We start from the raw sequence: 21,263 nt of genomic DNA, 5'->3' as shown, positions 1-21,263 counted from the left end.
AAAGCTTTTTCTGCGTCTAAAAATATCATTGCTGTTTTTAATGATTTTGACTTTGCATATTTTATTGCACTAAGAACCAGTCTCACATTGTCTCTCATTAGTCTCTTAGGAATAAAACCTGTTTGATCTGGGTGTACAAAATTTCCGATATATTTTTGAAATCTTTTAGTGATTATAGAGACAAAAATTTTATAGTCAATGTTCAATAACGATATTGGTCTGTAAGCTTGAGGAAGATATTGATCTGCAGCTTCTTTTGGGATCAGTGAAATATGTGCTTCTTGCCATGACGGGGGAATCTTGCCGTATTCAATTACCTCGTTGTAAAGAGAGTAAAACCGGAGTTAGTTGATGTTCTAACAGCTTGTAGTATTGTGGCGTTAAGCCATCCGGACCGGGTGCCTTGTCTAATTTTAAATTATTGATGGCATCTACAATTTCTTGAGTTGTTATCTTCTGGTTAAGTATCTCTTGTTCTTCTAGTGGAAGTTTGGGTAGTTGTGCACCTACTAAATAAGTTGAAAGTCCTTGTTCTCGCAGATCATCTTTCAAATAGAGTTGTTTGTAGTACTCCAGAAATATTTTTTCGATTTCCTCTTGTTTATTGTAAGTTATCCCATCAGCTTTAGCACCGATTATCTTCCTTTTCTTCTCTTATTGTCGAAGTTGATTGGCTAAAAAGCGGCCTGGCTTATTTGCTCTTTCAAAAAACCTTTGCTTGGCATATTTAACTTTTATTCTGATTTCTTCTGTTTCTATCAACTCTATTTGGTGCTTGGTCATCTTAATATCATGTAAGATGGTTTTATCTGACTTAATTTGGACTTTCTTTTCCAATTTTCTTAATTGATCTTGTAATTCTTTGAATTTCTTCTGTCTTTTTTTTTTTTTTTTTTGAATTCAGGGCTATCATTTTCCCTCTTACAAAAGCTTTACTGGCGTCCCATATAACAAGATCAGACATGTCTTCTGTTTTATTTAAAATAAAAAACTCTTTCAAATCATGCTTACATTGTTCGAGTGTTTGCTTGTTCCGGAGTATTTGTTCATTCATCCGCCATCTTCTGATCCCTATTTTGCCTCTTATTAAGGTCAGTTCAATTGGATTGTGATCTGACAGTATCCTGGGTGCTATAAGTATCTTCTCCACACTTGTTGTCATTGATCTAGAGGTCCAGCACATATCAATTCTTGAGTGTGATTTATGACGATTTGAATAGAAGGTATAATCTTTTGTTTTTGGATTTTTCGTTCTCCACATATCAATTAAATCGAATTCTTTCATTGATTTAAAAACACTCTTCGGCAACTTCCCAGATGTGCTGCTATGAGTCTTGTCAATCGTAGGATTCGCGACTGCGTTGAAATCTCCTAGGATTATGATTTCTCCTTGATGGCATTCTGCAAGATTCTTAAACAGTGCTTCGTAAAAAGTTTCTTTAGCGGCATTCGGAGCGTAAATATGTACTATTGTGAAGCAAATTCCATCTGATCCAAAAAGAATTAAAATCTGATAGCGTCCATCCGGGTCTGCTATGTGGGTTTTTACTGTCAAAACTTTCTCATTGATGTAAGTAGCAAGGCCTCTCTTCTTCACCTTCGCCGATGCAAGATAAGGAGTTCCAAGATGATTTGTGTGTAGAATTTTTTCATGATTTTTTTTTATATAGGTTTCTTGAAGACAAACAATATCTTTCTTTTGCTTTTTTAGGCTATGAAAAACTCTTTTTCTTTTATTAGGAGAGTTAAGACCATTAATATTCAATGATGTTATCTGCAGATGATTCATGATGAAATTAAGATTCAGTTCTACAGAGCAGCTGCTTGATTTAGTTTGTCTCCTTCGGAAGTCTTCTTGTTTTTTCTAAGTTCTCGCTTCTCAAGCGGTTGTTTTTTTCCCTTCTGAGTCGGTTGGAGTTTGCTAGGGCCTTCTCCTGGGGAATCTTCGGAGTCTTTTGGAACAGTATCTCCTTGAGTTTTTATTTCTTCAAGTAAATCTTTTGCTTGAAGTTGATTATGGATTATCCTTTTCCCTTGCGGCAAGGAGCTCTCTAGTGAATATGGAATTAGCCAACGAAACCTAATTTGTCGCTTATCCAGTTCTTGCTTCAGATCGTTATACTCTTTTCTTTTTGTTAGGACACTTCTCGGAAGATCGGTTAAGATCTGTATTGAGTTCCCTTCCCAAATCAATGGATCGTCTCTTTGTGTCTTTAACAGCAAGTCTCTGGTTCTTTTATGAACGAATCTCACCAATATATCTCTTGGTTTTTTATACTTGGTGGCATAGAATGAGTTTATTCTATAACAGAATTCCAGAAGAGTATCGTCTTCTTCAAAATCGTAATTGTCATGGAGTAATGACCTAATATCTGATTCTAGGCTTTCTTTCCCGAAGTGTTCAGGAATCCCGCGAAATTTAATATTCTTATCCCTAAGCTTCACTTCATGAGCATCAGCTTTAATTGAAAGATCTTGAATTATTTTTGATTGTTCTAAAAGTTCTGTGGTGTGGTGTGTTACTGATGTCTCGATTTCGTCTTGCTTCTGTTTAATTTTAACAATTTCTTGGGAATTGAGTTCAAGTTTCTCTTCAACCTTGGAAATACTTTGAAGAACCTTTTGTTCTGAATCTTGTATTGATTTCTGTAAAGAAGTTTTCATATCCGGCAATCAAAATACTTGTCAAGTCGAAATAAAACAAATATCTGCGTTGGCAAGTCCTAATCAAGCAATTACTAAAAACTTTGATAATTAAGATTCCCAACTATATCTCATAGCTAGTCCATGAGAATGTGAGAAGGCTTGGAGATCTGCGTAGGAGGGTTATGCTGGAGATGTTGAAAAATAGAGGTGAGGTGGCGGGAGTCAGAGCCAAGGGCCTGGTGAGGGGCTAGACCAAGGAAAACTTCATGGCAATAACCAGGAGCCATGTCAGAGCAATGGGGAGGAAGGGCATGAGGACCATGGACTATAGTGAGAGAAAGAGAAGAGATTCAGAAAAATGGAGATGTTCATCTTCGTGACTTCTGTGTAGTCCCACATGGGGCTGTATATGCGCAGGCCAGCCACAGAGAAGAGAATTTCCAAGCTTTCTAGCCCAAACGAATGCAGTATTTTCCTGCCCAAACTGGCATGTGACGGAGGCAGGGAGAGCGCTCTTCCCTCAGTCCTCCCTTTGCAGCTGTGAAGAAGGACCATCTCGCTCTTCAGCTTTCTTCTTATCTCAAAAAGTTTTTTTCTGGTGAGACTAGTCCCTTTTCTTTGGTGTTAGAATGGCCTTGTTTAAAAAGTGAAGGGAGCATGGGTTAAAAATAGCCTAGTCAGATGATCATGAACAGTGCCTGACCCGTCTGGCACAGGTCAAGCACTGTTGTGGCTTGCCTCATCCGCCAACAGTTCACCCATAAGGCCAGATGAGAAAGGGCATCTTGACTTAAAACATTTCTTTGGAAGAAGGCATTGGGGGCCTCAGATAAAGACCAGCCTGTTCGGAAGGTCAGACGATGGGAGACTTGGGTCTAAACTGCCTTGGTGGGATCTGCACCCTCTGTTTCACTGTTGGAATCCGGAGCCCCCTCAACTCTGAAGCTGGTGCTGGTTCCTCAGAGGGCATCTGAACCACCTGCAAAAAAGACCAAGACCAAAACCAAGCACAAGGCTAAGGACTTACCTTCTAAGTGTTCCTTGCCATCGAAGACTTCTGCTCCTTAACCAGCTTGGCCCTGGACTCCCATCACTGCCTCCGATATTGGTCGCAAGTCTGCGGTTGTCAGATGATGAGATCGTGGACATCCAGCCATCTTTTCTTGAAGCAGTTCCACAATCTGTTAAGAGGAAGGAGTCAGTCTCTTTGGATCCATCAGTCACTGTGTTTCCTTGTGGTTGGGGCCTGCCCTAGGCACCATGATTTCCATACCCCTTAGCTCTGTCTCCTATGTACTGGCTGTCTAATGCCCTGGGAGCACCCTTTCCCGTATTACCAGGCTCCGAATCTTGCACCAACTGTCAGTTTCAAGTGGGCTCCATTGGTTCTGGCTTTGACATCTTTTGCCCAATAGACATCGACACAGTTTCACACCCTACTGAGTGGGAACAGCTGGCCTCTGACTCTGAAGAAGCCATGGAGCCATCTGAGGTGGGGTCAGATGCTCCATTGGATCCATCCCTGGATGAAGTCGTTGGAGACTCAATACCTGTTTCTTCAACAGAGGATCTTCGCCTCTAATGAAGAGTTCATCAGAATGGTGAAGTTGCTAGAACTGGGTGTCTGCTGGGATCTGCAACCATTGGATCCAATTCTCAAAGTTTTGTATTCATCAACCCCAGGACCTGAAGCTTTCCCTATGCTAGAGGGGCTGCTGGACATCACACAGGGAGTGTGGTCCAGGCCAGCTTCTGTGTCCCCCTATGCCAGAAAGCTAGAAAATATGTACAAAGTGAGGGAGGAGGGATGGGAATGTTTGTTCTCTTATCCAGTGATTAACTCTTTAGTCACTGAGATATTGCTACCCAAACACTTTTGTGGGGCTCACACTTTGCCCTTTGACAAAGAAGGGCAGAAATTAGATGGTTTGTGGAGAAAGATCTAATCCTGAGGTGCCCTGACCCTTCATATGGCTAACTTCAGCACCATTATGGGCAGATAGCAAATGTTTCTCTGGGATATGGATGTTCCCTGATAATTGAAAGACCTTAGCTAAAGACCGGCTGTAGACGTTAAACGGGGCAAACAGCAGATCAACGCTGCACGCCATGTGGCAGACTCTACCTGCATCAGCCATTGTATTTTAACACCATTCATGGCTACGTTCGACTCTCTGCCTAATGACACCAGGACATGAGTGGAAGACCTTGGTTTGAGGACAGGGAACATTTTAGTGCCCAGATCAATGAAGTGCTGGATAAGCTTCATAAAAATAAGCTTACTGCCAAGACTCTTGGTATCACTGGCCCACCTGCATGGATGTCCTGGCTTCAACCTGTTTTCTGGTCCTGGAGGTTCGCATCTGTGGAACTGTTTTATTCTGTGACCAACACCAGATGTGCCCTTTTCTGCTCCTTGGGGGTTTCAGACCCAGAGTCAGTGGGGGATGCATTCCAGATTTGCTGGTTGGTACCCATTTCTACGCCCTCTCCCCCATCCCAATACTGAGCAGAGTTACTTCAAACCTCAAAGTCGAGAGTACCACCTGCATTTTGGTGGCCCCTTTCTGACCCAATTGGGTATGGTTTCCAGTCCTGCACAGCCTATCAAGGGGAAGGTATATCCCCTTCCCGGTCAGGGATGACTTCCTCCACATAGGACTCCTTTTACATCATGGGGTACATGCAATACATCTCACAGCTTGGAGGATCAGGGGACTCTAGTTTATTCTGATTGGGTTGCTTTGGTATTTAGTTCAGCGAGTAGACCCTTGACCTGGAAATCTTACATTTACAAATGGGGCAAGTCCAGCCAGAGGTCTGTCTCCTACATATTTGAGTACCCAGTGAATCTAAAAATGAGGGGTTAGCTGAATTTTTCGTAAGAGTGCATGTAGCAGCCATTTTGGCCTTTCATGTTGATGGTTTATTGGTTTTCTCGTGTAAAATGTCTAAAAGGGTTTTTGAAGAGGCTGTTCAATACGTATCTTCCAATGTCCCCATCTGTTCCACAATGGAGTCTTTCTCTTGTCTTATCAGCCCTTTTGAATAAACCATTTGAGCCTCTGGCTACATATGACCTATATTTTCTGTCATACAAGAGCATTTCTCTTGGCTGTTGCCTATGCTAGGGGTGTTGGGGAACTGAGACCCCTCAGTTGTTCACCATCCTTCACTAGATTCCATGGGGACAAAGTGGTACTGTGTACAAAGTTGGGTTTCCTCCCTAAGGTTGTTTCCACTTTCCATATGGCCCATGATATTCTCTCTGTATTTTCCCCCTTCCCCCCAGAACTGGAGGAACAGTCACTACACACCTTGCATGTGAGCACAGCGTTACTTTTTTATTTGTATTGCACTAAAGAATTCTGTAAGTTGGATAACCTGTTGGTGTGTTTCACTGGCTCATAGAGGGTATGAACTGCCTTGGCGATTTGGCATACCTCCTCATTGTCCAGGGTAGAGTGTCCTTTTCCAGTCAAGGCACATTCTGCCAGGGCCCAGGCTTTCTCAGCAGCATTCTTGGGGAAGGTACTGTTGGTCAACATCTGCCAGGCAGTGACGTGGTTGTCAGCTTCAGCAATCATGAAGCACTGTACCATTGATGTCAACTCCAGGAGTGATGCTGCTGTGGTGAAAGCAGCGCTGTGGTCATTGTTCCGCTAAGGACCCCACTCCTTCCTCCTGCAGTAAGTGAGCTTGCTACTCTCCTATGTGGGACTGCACCAAAGCCACAAAGTTGAAAACAGGGTTGCACATACCTGTAACTGCTGTTCATTAAGTGGTCTTCTGTGCAGGCACACATCCCTTCCTCCTTTCCCCACTGTGGGATCCTCTGCTGTGTATGTCCTTCTCCACAGTGGTGAAAGGAAGACTGATGAAGGAGAGCTCTCCCTGCCAGCATGCACCGGAAGGGTGTAAGAGCGCTCTTGTAGCTTAGAAAGAGCTAGGAATCGTGAGAATTCTCTTCTCCATGGCTGGGCTGCGCATGCCGTATGTGTCTGCACAAAAGACACGTGATGGAACGACAATGACAGGTAAGTGAAATCCTGTTTTAGATCTTAGCTACCAGTCTTGAAGAGTGCGGGTCGTCTCCTTAGCACTGGAGGTAGGCTTAGAAGGAAAGACCTGATCTGAGTGGTTAAATCTCAGACCTTACATACCTAATTTCCAGAGGGAGCGAGTTCATGGAGTGAAATAAAATTATCTACTAGTTCAAAGCATCAAAAAATTATTTTCTGTACTAGAAGTGTTTGAGGCTAAAGTTGGCTTATGGGAAAAGGTAGTTCAAACACAATATTTGATTCTCTTTTTATTGATGTGTTGGTTTTCCAATACAAAAGAGTAGTTTGCCATTATGATTAACTCAGGAAGGAGACTAGATTGCCCTCTTCAATGTGCCCCAAAACAGTTTAAGTCTTCTGTAATATTTGTCTTTTTCCTGTTATTAACACTGACCATTCTTTATGTGGCTGGAATGATCTTAACTAGTCAGGATGTTTGCCTTTAGGATAAATTTTCCTGCAAATGGTAAAACCTTTGCATTCTGCCAATTTCAGCTGGTGTTTTATTTCTTTATCAGATTGAATTTGATCAAGGCTGCTTTTCCTCCTGGACTTTTGGCATCTGTGGTTCTGAAAGCAAGATTCGTGTATGTGTGTGTGTGTGGGGGGGGGCTTCACATGGCCCTCATGTTCTAGAGCAGAGATCTCCAGCGGTTGGAGCCTGCGGGCACCTTTGGAATTCTGACACAATATGGGAAGCGCAGCCACAAAACAGTTGCCACAAATTGGCTGCTGTAGGAGAGCCAGCCACAAAATGGCTGCTGCAGCTTACCTTCTATCACACAGGGATGATCCTTGTGCAGTGGTGACAGTTGCTGCCAGAGCAATATTTTTAAAAATCTGCACCACCAATCAAATTTCCATTGGTTAATCAGAAGCCTTACTTGGCAAACACCCTACCTAGCCCTGCTCAAGTTCTTGGGTGCCAGGAAAGGTGTTAGCAGGCGCCACATTGGGGATCCCTCTTCTAGAGCATCATATGGCACTACATGTCTATAGGGATCCTGGACTAACAGTACTGTTGCCTAATTTGCCACACCACTTTTTCTCTCATAAGATATCCTTGTCGCCTAGCTCTAAATGGAGAGCAGACTGTCAGGAGGTGTGATCTCTAAACTAACATTTTGATTCCTTTGTATAAATTTAATGAGAATTTACAGATTGGAATTCCAGTGCCTTGGATGTATGTATTAAAGTATTCCTCTCACACTAGTGGTCTCATTAAGTAGTAATCTTGTAGAAACCAAGCCATTTGCAAATATGGTTCTTCTCATGCTAATTCCCTGTAGCTTTGTTTTATCTGAAGCTATTATGTTTGGTAAGAAACTAAGAGTATTAGTTTTGCTGTTCAGTATCCAGATTATGCAGGTTGTCCAGATATAACTAGTAGTCATTAACTAAAGCGAATATGTTGCTTGGTAAAAAACTAACAGTATTCTAGCTTTCCTGCGCAGTCAGATTATGCAAGTTGTCCAGATGTAACCAGTGGTCATCAATCAACTCTGTTTCCCAAGATTATAGTGATGAAAGGATCAATTATGTTTGTCCTTTTTAAAAATGTGTCTGGCATTTATACTTGCCATGAGAGAAAATTAATATATAAAACGTGTGCCTGGTGACATGGGAATTTGATTTCCAGCAATATGTGTATTAAATAACAGAGCAGTGATGCTTATATGTTGTATTTATTTAAGAAGGCAAGAAGACCAGCCATACTTAGGCACATTTATATCCCGCTAAAATCAATGGGAGAGATTTAAGCATGTGTTTGAAGTCCCATCGAGGTCAGTGGGTTTAACTGATGCTTATATATCTTCTGTTTATTTTATTGGGACTGAAACATGCTTGACTTTGACTAGATCTTGCCTGACATCGTTTACATTATAAACCACCTCCAAAAAGTAGAGACCAGTTTTTACCTATACAACCTGCCACTTATATAGTGATTGAGAAACAAGTGTGTTCTCTTCCTGTCTGTTTTTAAACAAAATATAGATCTGTATAAATTATCGCAAATGTATATATTATATTTAATATAAAATTATAATTTTGAAAATGAAACATAGATATATTAAGACATATAGACATTTAGACAATCTGAGGTGCTTAAGCACACGCTCAGGATTTTTTGCCTCTTTTGCATAACTAGCTGATTCAGGTTGCAATCTTAAACCTTCTTTGGCTCAAAATAAGTCAATCTCAGTGAACTTCTCGGTAAATATGATTATACTACCTATTATGTTTTTGGTCGTCTTTTCTTCCTTTTGTGTATCCTTTTTCTAATGCAGAACTAACTAGTTCTGAATTTATACTAATTTCACATTGACTACCTGATTATTGTGCACTTTTTAGACTCTGGCTTTAATTGCATTAAAAGCAGAAAGGGAGAAAAGCTATCATTCTGTACACCTAACTAGAGAGAGAAAATTTCTGGAAATATTGAAGCAATGGGATAGCCCACCCCCCTTTAAAAATAAAAAATTGTGGGGGGAAATTATTTTCCTGACAAACTGAAACTTCTTACTGCCCCCCCCCCCAAAAAAATCAGGTCATATTTGACTTATGGCAGCCCCTGGTCGCCATGAGTCGGAAGCGACTTGACGGCACTTAACACACACACACACAGCCCCTGGTGGGGTTTTCAAGGCAAGAGACGTTCAGAGGTGGTTTGCCATTGCCAGCCTCTGCATCATGGCCCTGGTATTCCTTGGAGGTCTCCCATCCAAATAATTGCCAGGGTGAACCATGCTTAGCTTTTGAGACCTGAGAAGATCAGGCTAGCCTGGGCTATCCAGGTCAGGGCCATTTTATTGTTTAGATAGCATTAAATGCATCACTTATAAATTAGTACAATTTTATATGCTGATTCTTTGGTATATTTATGGAATTTAAAAGTATAAATATCTTCGTTTTCTGTAAGAAAAAATTGTAGCATACCCAATACTTAAGAAAGAGTTTCAGACTTCTGCATTCCATTCTACCATAGCACATGTATCTTAATGTTTGCCATCCAAGCGGTAGTAAAAAATAAAAGTTGAAGGTAGGAAATAATTCTGTAGTAAACAAGTAAGTATGTTTATTTCAACACACACTCTCCCACAGTCACAATATGTAGGGCTACTAACATATCAGTATTGAATTAAATGTTGTAACTTTTAAAACAACGAATTCTTCAATGTAGGCTCATTCAACATAGCATATTAATTGTTGTAATACCATCTAAACCAAAATTTACCGTATATACTCGCGTATAAGCCGAGTTTTTCAGCCCAAAAAAAGGGCTGAAAAAGCCGAACTCGGCTTATACGCGGGTCAATACGGAGGAGGGGGAAGGGAGAGGAGGGAGGGGGGAACTTACCATTCTCACCGCCGCCACCGGGCCCGCGAGGGTTTCTCCGGCAGGCAGGGGCCTCTGCAGGGCCGGCAAGGCCGCTCCGCCGCCCCCGCCAGGCCCGCGAGGGTTCCTCCGGCCGGCAGGGGCCTTCTGCAGGGCCGGCAAGGCCACGCCGCCGCCCCCGCCGGGCCCGCGAGGGTTCCTCCGGCCGGCAGGGGCCTTTTGCAGGGCCGGCAAGGCCACGCCGCCGGGCCCGCGAGGGTTCTTCCAGCCGGCAGCGGCCTCCTGCAGGGCCGGGAAGGCTGCGCCGCTGCTGCCGCCGACGACTCTCCTGGTGAGTAGGGGGTTCAGGGGCTCTTCCCCCTCCCCCCCTTGAATGGCACTGGGGTCGGGGTGGGTTGGGGTGGGTTGGGAGGTCCCGGGAGGCCGGTGGGAGGGTGACCTGGGGCAGGGGCAAGATCTTCCCTGCGCTCTAAAATGGCGGCCGCCATTTTAGAGCGCAGCTTTACCAGAAAAGGGAATTTCTTATTGACCCTCGGCTTATACGCGGGTCAATAAGAAATTCCCTTTTCTGGCCTCAAGTTTGGGGGGGTCGGCTTATACTCGGGTCGGCTTATACCCGAGTATATACGGTAAACCATTTAAACCAAATTCAATATTCACTGGAATTATCATTATCTAATGTTGTGGATTTCTTATGTTAACAAATTCATGCTACACATTTTGACTTAAACCCTCTCTTTTATTTCACTCACTCCAAAAGGGGAGTTTTTTCAGCATTCCCTCAAGTAATCCTCAGACTGTTTCACTTCTTTGAATGAGAAAACCCTTGCATTTTCACTCATTCTAAATGATAAAATGTCCCTTTTTTTTTTAACTTTGGGGGGATGGCCAACAGAGGGAAGATATCTTTCCCCCCTGAATTTTAACCTTCCCCAGCCCTCTATATCTCTGCACCTAACCCAAACATTATTCCCTTCCAGTTCTAGAAGTTTACATGCACAGGAATGTTCTAACCAAGACCTTAAGGCTGGGGAGGGGTGTTGGTGGTAGTCCTCATCCGCTTCAGTTGAGTCTCCCTAACCCCTTCCTCACTTCACTTCACAACTTGTTTGAAAGTCATTAGTGTAACTGACTGAAAAGAGCATGATAAAATGGCAAAGCGTAAGAGCTTTCTGCAAGCCATAAAAGTTTCCTTTAAAAACTGGAAGTATAGCAGGGAACATAAACCATGGTAGGTATAATAAAATATAAGTGTAAATTTGAATACCAAGTAGCCAGAGAAATAAAAATAAATTTAAGTGTAACATAGGTGAGGAGCAGGTGTGAGAATCAGGGAGAGATTACCAGAAGCGGATATAAAGTTATAAGAGAAGCTAAACTTCATTACCATAAAAGCCAATTGGATGTGGTCTACTACTGAATTAAGTTTAGCAGGGTCCATAGCATTAGAAAACAAAGTAGGATGATAATACATTCAGAGTAATAGGTGGCAAGTATTCAGGATTAATGTTGGGTGGATTCATTTGGAAAGGTTTAAATTGTATTTATATTTAACCTTACTCCTGCCTAACATCTCAAATATTCGTGTTCTGCCTCTTAATCATGAGTTTCATTAAAGTGGATTAGGTGAAAGGTAGTAGTCTTTTCTTCTGTGCTCTTATTTTTCTGTCCTCCAAACTTGATGTTTTCAGTTATGCTCAGTTATATATATCCCATTTATATTAGTGGGGTTTGTATGTACATAAAGGGTGGTCTTTAACAATTGAAACTGATGGAAATTCCAGCACTCTTTCTATGACATTCACTTTGTCACCATCAGTTTCCTCACCATAGCTTTGACGAAATGTATATGGCAGCAATAGTAGCTGTGTACATTTCAAAAGCATTGGAAGACTTGTAGGTTATCTGGGCTGTGTAACTGTGGTCAAGACCACGGTTATACAGCCCAGATAACCTACAAGAACCAATGAACTCTGACTATGAAAGCCTTCGACAATACATTGGTTGTGGTGATAGAAGCTTTATGCAAGTTCAATATAATTTGGGGTCAGATCTGGCAAGTGGCTTACAGATATTCCTGACAAAGCAAATATCCTTCTGTGTTTTACAAGAAATGTGATAAAATATATATTCCTGTACGCAGGGTAAGAGTTAAAGGTAGAATTGCCACCTCTGTGTTTCCTTAAGGAGGACCCATGTAATTGTTTATGGCACCCTAAGATAAACTGATTGGTTCAAATTGTATTTACCCCCTTTCTTCTGATTTGGATTTATTTAACCTATTCTCAGTTATGTGTATGTTACAAAAATTATAAGAAGTAAAAACAATTCAGTAATTTTCTCTTCTCTCCCCACTTACAGTATCCCGCAGAACCACCAGATTGCCTTGTGGACTTGCCAGTTCAGTTCACTGTTACAGTTGATACCCAGGTACGTAACTTTTGAAAGCATCTCTCAAAGTTTATGTAGCAAAGTATAACAAAAATGTATGAGCGTATTTCCTGTTTCTTTTTATTGGGTGAGAAAAGAAGGATAATTAACTGGATCTTCAGTTTAGTATTAATAGGCTAGGATCCAAAAAAACTATGAAATTAGCTTTGTGAGTCTAAGAGGCACTTGTTCACTTCCAAAGTAATATTTCCTACCATTCGTTCCCTGCCTCATAGCAAACTGCTTTTGATAGTGAGGGGAATTCGAAAGTGTTTTGTGACTTGGTGGTGTGAGGGGGAGGGAGGTATTGGTTCTTCATTGAAGAAAAAAAATTCCACTGGGCCTAAGTGCAAGTGCCTTGTAGTGAATAGCAGTGGGCCATGCATTCAAGCGACCAGTTTCTTGTGTCCCGTTTTAACGGCTCTGACCCTAATTCAGCCACAAATGAAATCAGAAGAATACAGACTTCCTTAGCTTCTGCAGAGCAAGATTACTCTTTCAAAGACTTACATTGTGAGAGAAAGATTATATGCTTAATCTTGGGTCAACTGGAAAAGTATTTGCAAAGAAGCAAAAGAGAATAATAAATAAAGCTTCCTTTGAAAGCATGGGTCAGATCTTATCAGTCCACCCTGCTGGCATGAGTGTTATTCCGCCAGCGCAAAGAATCTTCTGCTAATGCAGTAGGCTGTCCTGACTGCAGAGGGGCTCTTGTGCCAGTCAAATACACCAGCAGAAAGGACTAGAAGGATCCAGCCAAGGAATTTTAACTGCCTTGAGCACATTTGTTTATATAAGTGGAAGCAGTAAATTCCCTAATTGTATGGGACTATGTAAATGTAATAAGTTATCAGAGGAGGGAAAAATGCAAACTAATTGTAAAGAACCATATTTATGGTAAGGAAAAACAGAATTGTGTTATCGCAGCAACAATACACTAGACATCCACCCTCCTCAAAGCATCCTCAACTTACAACTGAAGCTTTCGTTACCTCAGCAGCTGAATTAAATAATTGGACAAATTTCCATTTCTGTTTAAGGGAAATGGTGAGGTTCATTGATGATTCACTCTGTTTCTTGATCAGATGGGGTTCCTCAAGTGCAACACAGTGATTTATGTTAAAATAGGAAATGCTGAGCAAAGGCCTAAGATGAATTGTATAAATGTGGTTGAGAATCTTTGAATTTCAATTCAATAAAATATGTTCACATGAAAATATTTTTATATAGGAAAAAGCTAGTATTTCTGACAGGTTGTAAATACCATACTCAAACCTGGCAGAATGCATCCTTGCTAGGAATCTTTTCATCCTTGTCAGATATAGATATTCAAGTACCATAAATTACCTCTACAGAATTAATAGTTTGTGGAAAGAAAATGCCCCCCTCTGGCAAGAATGCAAAATACTTAATTTTGCAGAAATTTCTCATATTGAAGACATAATATCATACCATCAAAATACACAATACTTTACAGAAATAGTATGAGCAAAGTAGCTAGATCTGCACATGGCATATGTACAGAGCAATCCTGGGAACTGCAGCTGTGCCTCCACAAAGGCTTCCCGGCTGCTGTGGAAGGAAAAAGGGGTTTAAACACAATAAAGATCTTAAAATGGGGGGAAAGGCCCCATTGCAAACAGTGATGCTGCACCACCAAAAATGGTGGCGCAGCAATGCTGTTGCATTAGGGGGCGTTCCCAGTGCGACTGGGGTTAGGAAGCTGCCTAATGGCAGCTCTGCTCCCCAGAACACTGAGGCCATTTATTCATGGTCAATTTTGATGCTCACTCAAAGCTCTTTTTAAAAATGCTACTTTAAAAATGCCTATTCACAGTCCCGATGCAAAAGGAGAAATTCCACCTCACCACTCGTCTGCTCCTTTGTTCCTGATTGCAGAGTCATTAGCATGTGTATAGCTAATGCGCTGCTGTTGTTTTGCATGGTTCTTTGAGGAGGATTCTTCGAGGCAAACTCCAAAGATCGCATTAAGTGAGCTCTTTAGTAATGCGAAGTGGCTTCGCAGTCACTTCCAGAATGACGGTTCAGCATGTAAAATTTAAAAAAAAAAATATGTGGGGCAATTCAGCCTGGAACACGCTGCTAATTACCATGAATAAATGGCCTGGGAGAACACCAGTGGGAGGCTGCGCAGGTGTCCAAGGGATGCACTGCTGGTGCAGTCCAGGGGCGGTGGTGAAAGTGGCCCTGTGCTAGTGTCCATGCCAGTTGCGTGGCACAAGTGGCATGCATGAGGGCATAAGGGTCTCACTGGCTTCTAAGAGCATTCAGCCTCCCCCCTCAGGATTGCACAGTAAGGCACTTAACAAAGGTGAGACCTACATGTTCTTTGGTTAATGCAAATCAGAGATCTGTAGAAAAATTACACATAGGCAAAAATTGGCATCCATGTTCACCCCCCCCCCCCAATTTTCAAATCAGTTGAGATTTCACAGAGTTTGCAGTTCATGTGTTTAATAAAAGGAGTGGATAGTGGTAGATATATGGATATGTCCCTATTTGGGAGGCAACGATGGTTAATTTGAACTGCTTCTTATACAGCCTCTAGTTTTGGAAGCATATTCACGGGGCCTTTCAACACCCTGGCTTCCTTTTAAAACATGTTTTAGTCAACTGGAGCTGCCAGTGGTTGAATTTATTTTATTATTTCATTTCTTTTTATTTATGTTATTTATAGTCAGCCTTTCTCCCTGAGACTCAAGATGGATTACACTGTGTAAATCAATGCACTTAACAGGATAGGACATCCAATAAGCAATGTAATAGGATTAGGACTGCATAAATCTGAAACAAGACATGAGTGTTAACGTATGTTAAACTGTGCAGAAATTACATAGTAGGATAGTATGCACTCTATACAATAGTATGCACAGCCCCTTTCTGTTTCTCAACCATATAGCCCTTATCACCTTTGTAAAAATGCCCTCCTGAATAATTCAGTTTTACATAGTTTGTGGGATGTCAGGAGAGTGGGAGCCTTCCTGACCTCATCAGGCAGGCCGTTCCACAAGGTGGGCCCCACAACAGAGTATACACTTATACGGGCAGTTGGTGATATTGCCCATTTGCCGGGGGGGCAGTAGGAGGCCCTGATCAGATGAGCGAAGCTGTCATGGTGGTGTAGAGGGGGAGAGGCAGTCTCACAAATATGAGGGTCCAAGGCCATGAAGGGCTTTGTATGTTGTACTGCAAGCAAAAAGTCTCCAAACATGCCCCATGTACAATTCTCAGTCCCCTGTACTCCTTCACATTTCCAACGTATAGCCCTTTCTTACTGTAATCTGAAAGACATCTTCAGAGGTGTCAGCTTTATTGTGTAACTCAGGTTGACACTTTAGAAGAAAAGTTTCGTTAACTTTCTTAAATAAAGAGCAACACAAATATCTTTAGTAAGGCTCTCCTTTATTTATATATTTGATGTATATTTATATATTTGATATCCCATAATCTAGGTTTATAAAAATCACAAGGCAGTTTACAGCAGTAGCGTCTAGAGCATTTTTATTCCACCTCTCCTCTGTTAAGGACTAATGAGATGATAACAGTATACAACAGTTGTTTCAGCTGCCACTCGGTGCAAGGGGCCTTTGTCTCTCTTTCCCTTCTGTAGGATAGTGGGCCGTTAAGAGAGAAGGAAGGCCAGGTGACAGTAGGCTAGGCAGGCGATGGAAGAAGCTCGTGTTCTTTTCTCTCTCTCCCCACTGCAGAATACCAGGCTTCTGATGGAGTTCAGTGGTTTTAATACTAATCTCTCAAGAGCAGCTACCAGCTAACAAAAAAAAAGTGAGGAATAAATGTTATTTGACAAAGTAGAAGAAGAGGAGTTGGTTTTTATACCCTACTTTTCTCTACCTTTAAGGAGTCTCATAGTCATTCCTGAGCTTTCGGCGGCCGGGGACAGCGTGGCCAAGGCGCTGCCACGGTGCCTCCTAAGCCGTTTCCTGGCCACCGAAAAGCTTTAAAAAGCCTTTGAAAGGCTTTTTATTTTGAAATGGGGCTTTTTGCCCTTTGAGAACAGTGATGCTGCGCCTGCAAAAAAAACAGTTGCAGCAATGCCGTTCTCCCTGCTGGCATGCTGGGCCGAAAGGGAACAGGAAGCTGCCGTGGCAGTGCCAGGAGACCGGTGTCCTGGCCTCCCCACCGGCGTTGGGGCCACTCAGAGTGGCATAAGTGGCCCTGGCACTGGCATGGGGGGCCCCAAGACCGGCACAGCCCCTTTTTGGCCTCCTGAGGACTTTTGTCCTCAGAGGTCAGGAATGGGCTGTCAAAGCAGCTTACAATCAATTTCCCTTCCCCTCCCCACAATAGGCACCTTGTGAGGTAGGTGGAGCTGAGAGTTCTGAGAGAACTGTGACTAGCCCAAGGTCACCCAGCAGGCTTCATGTGGAGGAGTGGGGGAACAAGCCCAGTTCTCCAGACTGAGTCTGCTTCTCTTAACCACTACACCATACTGCTAAGGATTATGGCCATGCTCTGCTCCAGACTTCTGCTTTTGACTAGCTGATGTTCAAATGCAAACTGTGCTAGCCTTCACATATTCAACAATTTACAAATGTAATATTCTTGTATACTGTGTTAAGGAGAACAGCTGGACTTATCGCTTGATCCTAAACACCTGTTATGGAGCATTTATTAGGGATATTTGCATTAAAGCTAATAGGTAGTGCTTTGATACTGGTGTAGCTGTTATGACCCATCATAAACACTTTTGTGATGACCCGTTAAATCTCTATCTAAAGCTATTTGTGCACACTCAGTATACTTTTAAAAATTACAAAAAAATTACTCTAGCTGATGGAGGGGCTGATTTTTTTCCTAATCTTGCTGGAGATGTGAAGACCCAGGGGAAATTTTTTCCAATAGAAAAATTGGAAATTTGGGGGAGTACTGGAAAAAAATAAACTCCTATGAAATATGTTCTCTTTTAGAATGAGTGAAATACTTTTAAAGACAAGGGGACATGTGGTTGACATGTTTTGTTTTGCCATCAAGTCACAGCTGTAGGGTTTTCAAGGCAAGAGGTGTTTGGAGGTGGTTTGCTATTGCCTGCCTCCGTTTCATCCTGGCGTCCCTTGGAGGTCTTCTGTCCAAATACTGGCCAGGGTCAGGGCTGAGAGTGTGTTACTGCCCCAAGGTCACCCAACAAGCTTCCATGGTGCAAGTGGGGATTTGAACCTATGTTTCCCAGGTCCTAGTCTGAAACTTTCATCACAACACCATGCTGCCTCTCTTGCACAACTCTTAAATTCAAGATGCATTTCTACTCCTAGAAGGATACCTAATCTTCATGAGGGGAGCCTACAGAGCTGTCAGCTGTTTCAAGCTTTTCAGCTGTTTCAAGCCTTCTGTTGTCTTTTTGACCTGACTTGTGATTGACCTTTTTGCCTATCCCTCAAACCACTGTGATACGTTTAACTACAGACTGGGTAAAAAGTAGCTTATTGCCCTACCTTGCATGAGGGAGGAAAAAGATCGGAAGGAGGTGGAGCAGAAACTGCATCAAAGCCTCAGAGGAAAACTGAACATCTCTAGCTGTCTCTAACCACATAGCAAAAAATAAGGTACATGTGCTAAGAAAGCATCGGGTGCATCAGCTTGCAGTTTTCTCTCAGGTATTGGGTATAGTGGCAATTTTCTTTGTATAAAACTTTAAGCATTTATAATTTTTAAGTTACATACATATATAAAATATAACAGTTTTATATGATCAGTAAGTTATAAATGATGCATTTGATGTGTTAAACCAGTAAAATTAGTTTAGGTTTGACAGTAAATATTACATATATTTCCATTTACCCCAAATTTCCACTTTTTCCTGAAAAATGCCCCCCCCCCTTTGTGGCTTCCAAATTTCTGGAAATTTTACATCTCTAACTCCGGCAAGTGTGCTGAAATGCAAAATACAAACATGCAGGGTATTTGGCTTCCTGCCGCAGCTGAGTTTTTTACAAAGATGTGCAGCTAATTCTACATGTACACACCCTCCACACTTCACAGGGTACACGTTTTGTACTTTGGTATCTAAGTACAAACCATAAAGGGAGAATCCTTTGACATTGTGCATGCCACATTTTGAAAAGGATACTTCTTTGTGGTATAGTGTGGTGTAGTGTGGATGCGTGGCAAGAATATATGGGATGGCTGTCTCTTGGTTTAGATGTTTTGGGTATTCAGCATGCATGTTCTAATCCTTGATAGGCATTTAATTCCAACATCTGTAGGTCACCTTAATGAAAACATTGACAAGACCCTGAACTCAAACGGTGCTAATGTCACTGTTAGAATACCAGCACACTCTTGTTAAAGAAATGTAAATAGATTTCAGGTACCATAATTGATTTTTTTTAACCTAACAGCTGTTCCCTGCTTTATGTTCTTCAAGTACTTTTGGACTTTAGACTTGATGGGGTCCCCCCCTCACTTTATATAATAATAGACGTGGCTTTATGGCATCTGTATTAAAAATGGGTAATTTTCCTTATGGTCCCTGTCTTCCTGCTGGGTTGATAATGTTTTGATGTATTTTTCTTGTGCTCTGATGAGAGGTCTGCTGCTGCTGCTCTGACATATTCATTTGGATGAATAATTATAACGTGCACAATGTCAAGCTGAAGATGGTAGGGTTTTGTGCGTCATGACAAGCCTAGTAGCCAGTGCAGGTGTCTCACAGCATGATCAGTAACAGCCAACGTATTCTGGCTCAGAGGAGACATTTTAGAATAGTAAGAAATCAGCACCAAGGGCAAGGCTGCTGCCATTGTTCCACGTGCCAAATAAATGGAGAGCTTCCCAATGACATGTGCTAGAACATTTACTTGCGTCGGTCGCATGCTTTATTTTTTTTAATTAGCCAGATACGTTTGCTATCTGCTCAGTTTTTGAAAGGAAAAAAAATAGTTATTGCATGTAATTATTCAGGGTCCCTAATTTTAAAGCCTTGTCTTTCCCTTTGAAATTTTAGTTAAAATATGTTCGGTAAAATATGCTATACTGGATCTTCAGAATAAGCTGGGTGTATTTCTAGCTTCTATTGCTAAGCCTGCAGTAGGATTGTGGAATATTGAATCAATAACACGCACAAAGGCTTGGATAGTTGACAAGGGGAGCTTTTTAAAGATTTCAGATTCAACACTGTTTTTGCTGGTGGATATTAGGGTTGGGAGGGGGTGTAGAAGAAGGGGTTCAGCTTCAGTAAATGACAAATGGAAACCATTTTCCAAGCAAATCTGAAAGAATCATAAATTACTAATAGAAGAGACCTAGCAGGTCATCCAATCCATACCCCTGCTGTGTCGGAACCTGTTCGCCGCAATGCATTTTTCTCGTGTTTTTGTCTTAATCCTCCAATCAATGTAGTGGATATTGCCTAGCCCAGCAAGTCTTTCCCACCCATTATTTAGTTGAAAAGAATTTTAGTTCCCTCTTCAGTTGTAGTTATAGACTTTTCTTCTCAGTTAGGAACCCAAAGGGGAGACTGCAAATCATGGAAGAATCTAAAATCAGTGGATTTGAATTTACAGGGACGGTTTGAAGCTTCCACATGTGTGTGGCTGGCGCAAGCAACCTGTCCCTAACAATTTGCAATAGACTCTGAAGAAGCAAGAGAAGTCCACGATATAAATCCTGCTTTGTGATGATTTCCACCTTCTGTATATTTATTGTCAGTATAAAGCAAGGGGCTAGATGTAACAGTCCTAAAAGATCTGCATCCCCTCCAAGGTAAATCAATTTAGTTCAAACTTCACTGGTAACTAAAGCAAAAGCAGGTATGTAATTTCATTAAATAAGCAAAAACGTAGCTGTGAATGTTTATAGGTGTTTGAACCGCTTTAACAGGAGTGATCTGTTATCTTGGATTGTGTGTGCACTTTTTATGAGCCGCCTTGAATTCAGGAAAGGCAGGGTACAAATCGCTTAACTGATGAATAACATCAGTTAAATATCTGTGATCATCTTTATATGTTATGAAGACTACAGAAGAAGGTACCTATTTGCCTACACCTCAATAGAGGGGCTGTTCTATTTGAAAGCTGTTCATTTCATGGGGAAATCTCAATGTCAGCATCAGTCACTATTGGGGTTGTAGTGAAAGCTCAATGTCATTTCAGTGTTCTGCAGAAGTGCAAAAGACAAATCTGGTGCTAATAATTAGCAAAATTATTGAAAATAAAACTTCAGCTACTGTTTCATGCCATTAAATAAATCTACGATGCAGCCACGTTTAAAATACTGTGTGCTGCTCTGGTTGCTGCTCCTAAAGAAATACACAGGAGCCTGTGAAAGTAATACAGTGATTAAAATGGTAGCATGTTTGGTATACCTTTCCTGCAAGGAAAGCATGCACAGTAGCAGCTGAGGCTGCCAGTAATCATGGGAAATTTAGCTCTCGTAGTTCCTGAAGGCATCAGATACGCCAACAACTACTGCTCCCACGGTTCTTTGCTGCCCCCCACACCACAGAGAAGGGCAACTAAGGTCCCAGCTCTGACCTCTTGGCAAATATGGTTCAGAGAAAGGGGTTGGTGAGGGTGGAGTGGCATCGAAGCCTCTAGGCCCCATCATGCTCCTGATAACATTCTTGGAAATACAACAGGGCCAAGACTTCAGCATGCCCTTTATTTTGAAAACTACTTTAATCAACCCATCCAAGTCAGGTGGTGGTAGTGGGGAGCTTTCCTATTGACTATCCAAAGCTGGCTTTGATATTGCAATGCATATATACTCTCACTAGGGCTGCCAAAGAGGCAACAGCTGGTTTAATTAAT

At 41.8% G+C, this 21,263-nt stretch overlaps 1 protein-coding gene across 2 annotated transcripts in view; it reads left to right on the top strand.

Moving 5' to 3' along the window:
- The window catches only part of FANCL (FA complementation group L), a 60,138-nt gene that overhangs the window by 26,055 nt on the left and 12,820 nt on the right, over positions 1-21,263 (top strand). For both annotated transcript variants that reach the window (XM_056853121.1, XM_056853120.1), the window contains one exon: positions 12,409-12,477. In XM_056853121.1, the coding sequence (XP_056709099.1) occupies positions 12,409-12,477 (69 nt within the window). The remainder of the gene's footprint in view (positions 1-12,408; positions 12,478-21,263) is intronic.

Source organism: Euleptes europaea, chromosome 7 (assembly GCF_029931775.1).
Source record: "Euleptes europaea isolate rEulEur1 chromosome 7, rEulEur1.hap1, whole genome shotgun sequence".
NCBI lineage: Eukaryota > Metazoa > Chordata > Lepidosauria > Squamata > Sphaerodactylidae > Euleptes > Euleptes europaea.
Note: the sequence above shows the minus strand (reverse complement) of the source record. Positions and strands in the feature narration are given on the sequence as shown.